Below are 5,780 nucleotides of genomic sequence, written 5' to 3'. Positions count from 1 at the left end.
CCAACGTCAAAATGATGAACGCGTTCAACATAAGAATGCAGAAGACCTCCAGCATCAAAACGTTGAAGATCGACCTGGAAGGCGCAACCATGCTGGTGATGGAGGACCGCGGCAGCAGAACGCGGCTACAGTCGAAGGAACACGCAGAATGTGCAGAACCTTAACCTCGGCAACAACCGGAATGGTGGAGGTCCGAACGACAATCGGGACGAAAATTATCTGGAGGATGAAGAGGCTAATGATAGCCCATTCACTAGGAGGCTTATGAACTTGGCCATACCGCTGAGATTCAAGAGCACCAGGATACCTCCATACGACGGAAGTCAGGACCCAAAAGCCCATTTAGAGGCTTTCAAAACCGAGATGCTGTTCAACGGGATCACTGGACCTATTAAGGCCAGGATCTTCACGACGACATTGACTGGTCAAGCGATGACCTGGATAACCAGGCTCCCTAGGAACTCAATCGACTCGTTTGAGGACCTAGCTCGGACTTTCCGACTTAACTTTGCAACAAGCAAGGTGCATCCGATGCCAGCCTATGCTTTGGGAAGAATCCGGCAGAAGGAGAACGAATCGTTGAGGAAATACCTCGATCGATTCAAGGATGCCGCCCTCAAGGTTCGAGGTTTAACTGAAGCAGTGCACCTCCACTTAATCATTTCGGGATTAGATGGGGACTCCCCATTGGCGAGGTCTATCTATAAAAACCCGGTAAACGATCTGGAGGAGTTTAGACAAAGGTCGGACAAATACATTGACGTGGAAGACATGCAAAAGGTCTATGTCGAATCTCGAGGACGAAGCCCGACACGTCGGAGCCCGAGTAAGAAAAACAACAAAGACCGGGACCAGAAGGGATCCAAAAAAGCAAAGGACACTCGCAATAAGAGGTCGGAAGATCGGTCACCAAGGAGGAAGTATGACGACTATACACCTTTGAACGTGTCCAGATCCAGGATATGGAAAGAGGTAGCTCAAACCGAGATGCGCAATGTCGAGAGACCTCGACCCCTCAAAGCCAAGTTCGGTATAGATAGAAACAAATACTGCGCCTTCCACGATTAAAATGGTCACTTTACGGATGACTACTGGGACCTCAGAGATGCAATTGAAAAGCACGTCAGAGAGGGGAAGTTGAAACAATATATCATCCGAACACAGGGCAAGAAAAATAATAAGCGAAGGCAAAGAAGCCGGAGCCGAAGTCGAAGCCCGAAGAGAGAGGATAGAAAGGATAAAAGAAGAGACCGACCTGCCAAAGTCAAAGAGGTCGACGACAAGGACGAGGCTTTTCCTGAAGCCGAATTCGAATGCAACGTGATAAATGGAGCTCTAGGTGGGGGAGGAGACTCGCCTAACGCCAGAAGAAAGTACCTAAAGGAGGTCATCTCTGTAAGAGATAGGCCGACCTTCAAAGGGAAAGACAACAAACCTGCACCCCCAAGACTGTTCTTCACTCAGGAGGAACTAGCAATGGTCGTACCCGGACACACTGACGGATTGGTGATCACTGGAGTGCTAGTCAATTGCCGAGTGAAGAGAATCTTTATTGACCACCGAAGCTCAGCTGACATAATTCTCTGGGATGCTTTCCAGAGGATGAACCTGGATGAGAAGGACTTGAAACCATGTGTCACCGAGCTGGTCAGGTTCAACGGAGCGGCGTCCCCTCCAAAAGGCTACATCGACCTAAAGTTGACCTTGGGCACGAAGGACTCGTTCCGAGCTGGAAGGGTTTGTTTCGTCGTGGTGGACACCTCGTCTTCCTACAACGTGATCATTGGCCGGCCTACAATCCATGAATGGGATATGCTGATCTCCACTAAACATCAAGCATTGAAAATGCCTGGGATGAACAATGAGATCGTCACCATAAGAGGTGATCAAGAAGAATCAAGAAAGTGCTACTATGAGACTCTACGAGTCCATCATGGAGGTCCATCATCTCCACCTCGGCTTAAAGAGGGAGGAGTTAAGGACCAATCATTGAAGGCTTGTGGAAGCGAGGTCAACTTGGTGGAACTCGACGTGAGAGAGGAGCTCCTAGCACCTCGTCCAGAACCCCAAGGAGAGCTGGAGGATGTCGATATTGCAGAGAACGACAAAGGGCACACCAAGCTGGGAAAAGGCCTAGATGCTGACTTCAAAGAGGAACTGGTTTCCTTCTTAACGGAAAACCGCGACGTATTTACGTGGAAAGCCTCGGAGATCCCAGGAATATACCCAACTTTCTGCTGCCACAAGCTCTCCATGTACCCCAGATCACAGCCAGTGTCCCAAAAGAAGAGGAAGATAGGATCCGACTGACGTCAAGCCTTGAATGAGCACGTCGACGAGCTGCTAGAAGCTGGATTCATCAGGGAAATACAGTATACCACTTGGCTGTCTAACATGGTGATGGAAAAGAAACCAAGTGGGAAATAGAGGATATGCGTGGACTACACCGACCTCAATAAGGTCTGCCCAAAGGACTCATACCCCATGCCGAACATCGACCAGCTAGTTGACAATTCGTCAGGATTTCAGCTACTGTCATTTATGGACGCGTACTCTGGGTACAACCAAATCCCACTGCACCCTGACGACCACGAAAAAACTGCCTTCATCTCTGAGAAGGGAAATTTCTGCTACAACGGCATGCCTTTCGGTCTCAAAAATGCAGGGGCGACATATCAGCGGATGATGAACCACGTTTTTTAAGGGCAAATTGGGAGAAACCTAGAGGTATACATCGACGACATGATTGTCAAGTCGTTGCACATATCGACACACATAACCGACCTCAGGGAAACTTTTGAGCAACTGAGAGCTCGCATGATCAAGCTGAACCTGGCGAAATGTGCTTTTGGGGTACCAGCTGGAAAATTTCTGGGCTTCATGCTTACCAACCGAGGAATAGAAGTGAGCCCCGACAAATGCAGGGCCGTCCTTGAAATGAAGCAGCCCGAAAGCAAGAAAGAAATCCAACAGCTCACAGGACGTCTTGCGACCCTGACCAGATTTTTGCCTATATCGGCAAAGAAGGCTTTGCCTTTCTTCAAGCTCCTAAAAAAGGAAGCCGAGTTCGGATGGGGAGAAGAATGCAAAAAGGCATTCAAAAATATTAAGAGTTGCCTGGCCACCCCTCCTGTACTGTCGAAATCAGAGCCCAGAGAAACGTTGATCTTGTACTTATCAGTGGGGGAAGAGGCCATCAGTGCCGCCTTGGTGCGGGAGACAGACAAAGCACAACAGTCGATCTACTTTGTAAGTCGAACCTTGCATGGTTCTGAGCTTCGTTATCAGAAGCTTGAAAAAGTTGCATTTGCCCTGCTTACCACAGCAAGGAGGCTCCGACCTTACTTCTAGGGTCACCGAGTCATTGTGCGAACAAATCAGCCAATTAGGCAAGTACTTCACAAGCTGCACCTAGCTGGAAGAATGATCAACTGGGTTGTCGAGCTCTCTGAGTTCGACATATCATATGAGCCTCGGCAGGCGATTAAGTCTCAAGCACTGGCCGACTTCATCTTGGAGCTAACCCCGTCCAATGAAAAGGAAAAAAGGAATGAAGATCTCTGGACAATACATGTCGATGGATCCTCGAACTCTAAGGGGAGTGGAGCTGGGGTGATCGTTGAGACCCCGGAAGGAGTGTCCATTGAGCATCCACTTCACCTGGCATTTCCGACCTCCAACAACCAAGCTGAGTACGAGGCGTTCATTGCCGGGATCGTACAAGCGAAAGAACACGGGGCTAGAAAGATAAAAATCATGAGTGACTCGCAGCTGGTTACCTCACAAGTTGAGGGAAAATATCAAGCCAAGGGTCCCCTCATGATGAAGTACCTCCACAAAGTTAAAGAGCTGCTAGCCGAGTTTGACAAAGGGCTTCAAGTTTAAGAGCTCAGCCTCAGCCTTGAGCTCCAACTCAGCCCAGTGAGGGGCTTCAAGTTTAAGAGCTCAGCCAGAGCCTTGAGCTCAGCCCAACGAAGGGCTTCAAGTTTAAGTGCTCGGCCACGACCTTGAGCTCAGCCCAACGAAAGGCTTCAAGTTTTAGATTTCGGCCACGGCCTTCAACTCAGCCCAACAAAGGGCATCAAGTTTAAGAGCTCGGCCATGGCCTTGAGCTCAGCCCAACAAAGGGCTTAAAGTTTAAGAGCTCAGCCTTTGCCTTGAGCTCCAACTCAGCCCAACGAAGGGCTTCAAGTTTAAGAGCTCGGCCAAAGCCTTGAGCTCAGCCCAACGAAGGGCTTCAAGTTTAAGAGCTCAGCCTCAGCATTGAGCTCCAACTCAGCCTAGTGAAGGGCTTCAAGTTTAAGAGCTCAGCCACGACCTTGAGCTCAGCCCAACAAAGGGCTTCAATTTTAAGATCTCAGCCTCAGCCTTGAGCTCCAACTCAGCCCAGTGAAGGGCTTCAAGTTTAAGAGCTCGGCCACGGCCTTGAGCTCAGCCATAGCCTTGAGCTCAGCCCAACGAAGGGCTTCAAGTTTAAGAGCTCGGCCACGGCCTTGAGCTCATCCCAACGAAGGGTTTCAAGTTTAAGAGCTCATCCTCAGCCTTGAGTTCCAACTCAGCCAAGTGAAGGGCTTCAAGTTTAAGAGCTCGGCCACGGCCTTGAGCTCAACCCAACAAAGGGCTTCAAGTTTAAGAGTCAGCCTTAGCCTTGAGCTCCAACTAAGCCCAGTGAAGGGCTTCAAGTTTAAGAGCTAAGCCAGAGCATTGAGCTCAGCCCAACGAAGGGCTTCAAGTTTAAGTGCTCGGCCACGACCTTGAGCTCAGCCCAACGAAAGGCTTCAAGTTTTAGATTTCGGCCACGGCCTTGAGCTCAGCCCAACGAAGGGCTTCAAGTTTAAGAGCTCGGCCATGGCCTTGAGCTCAGCCCTACAAAGGGCTTCAAGTTTAAGAGCTCAGCCTTTGCCTTGAGCTCCAACTCAGCCCAGTGAAGGGCTTCAAGTTTAAGAGCTCGGTCAAAGCCTTGAGCTCAGCCCAATGAAGGGCTTCAAGTTTAAGAGCTCAGCCACGACCTTGAGCTCAGCCCAACGAAGGGCTTCAAGTTTAAGAGCTCGGCCACGGCCTTGAGCTCAACCCAACAAAGGGCTTCAAGTTTAAGATCTCAGCCTCAGCCTTGAGCTCCAACTCAGCCCAGTGAAGGGCTTCAAGTTTAAGAGCTCGTCCAAAGCCTTGAGCCCAACAAAGGGCTTCAAGTTTAAGAGCTCAGCCATTGCCTTGAGCTCAGCCATTGCCTTGAGCTCAGCCCAACGAAGGGCTTCAAGTTTAAGAGCTCGGCCACGGCCTTGAGCTCAGCCCAACGAAGGGCTTCAAGTTTAAGAGCTCAGCCTCAGCCTTGAGCTCCATCTCAGTCCAGTGAAGGGCTTCAAGTTTAAGAGCTCAGCCTCAGCCTTAAGCTCCAACTCAGCCCAGTGAAAGGCTTCAAGTTTAAGAGCTCGGCCAAAGCCTTGAGCTCAGCCCAACGAAGGGCTTCAAGTTTAAGAGCACGGCCACGGCCTTGAGCTCATCCCATAGAAGGGCTTCAAGTTTAAGAGCTCAGCCTCAGCCTTGAGCTCCATCTCAGTCCAGTGAAGGGCTTCAAGTTTAAGAGCTCAGCCTCAGCCTTAAGCTCCAACTCAGCCCAGTGAAAGGCTTCAAGTTTAAGAGCTCGGCCAAAGCCTTGAGCTCAGCCCAACGAAGGGCTTCAAGTTTAAGAGCACGGCCACGGCCTTGAGCTCATCCCATAGAAGGGCTTCAAGTTTAAGAGCTCAGCCTCAGCCTTGAGCTCCATCTCAGTCCAGTGAAGG

The 5,780-nt window shown here is 50.1% G+C and overlaps 1 protein-coding gene across 1 annotated transcript; it reads left to right on the top strand.

The window, feature by feature from the left end:
* The first annotated feature begins 363 nt into the window (after nt 1-363).
* On the top strand, nt 364-2,310 carry LOC133287743 (uncharacterized). The gene is made up of 2 exons (XM_061485412.1): nt 364-1,025; nt 1,104-2,310. Exons 1-2 carry the CDS (start codon nt 364-366, stop codon nt 2,308-2,310), a joined length of 1,869 nt encoding a protein of 622 aa, XP_061341396.1.
* The last annotated feature ends 3,470 nt before the right edge of the window (nt 2,311-5,780 follow it).

Source organism: Gastrolobium bilobum, unplaced genomic scaffold, assembly GCF_033153095.1.
Source record: "Gastrolobium bilobum isolate Gb01-03AN ecotype WA unplaced genomic scaffold, APGP_CSIRO_Gbil_v1 utg27744, whole genome shotgun sequence".
In the NCBI taxonomy this organism is placed as follows: Eukaryota; Viridiplantae; Streptophyta; class Magnoliopsida; order Fabales; family Fabaceae; genus Gastrolobium; species Gastrolobium bilobum.
Note: the sequence above shows the minus strand (reverse complement) of the source record. Positions and strands in the feature narration are given on the sequence as shown.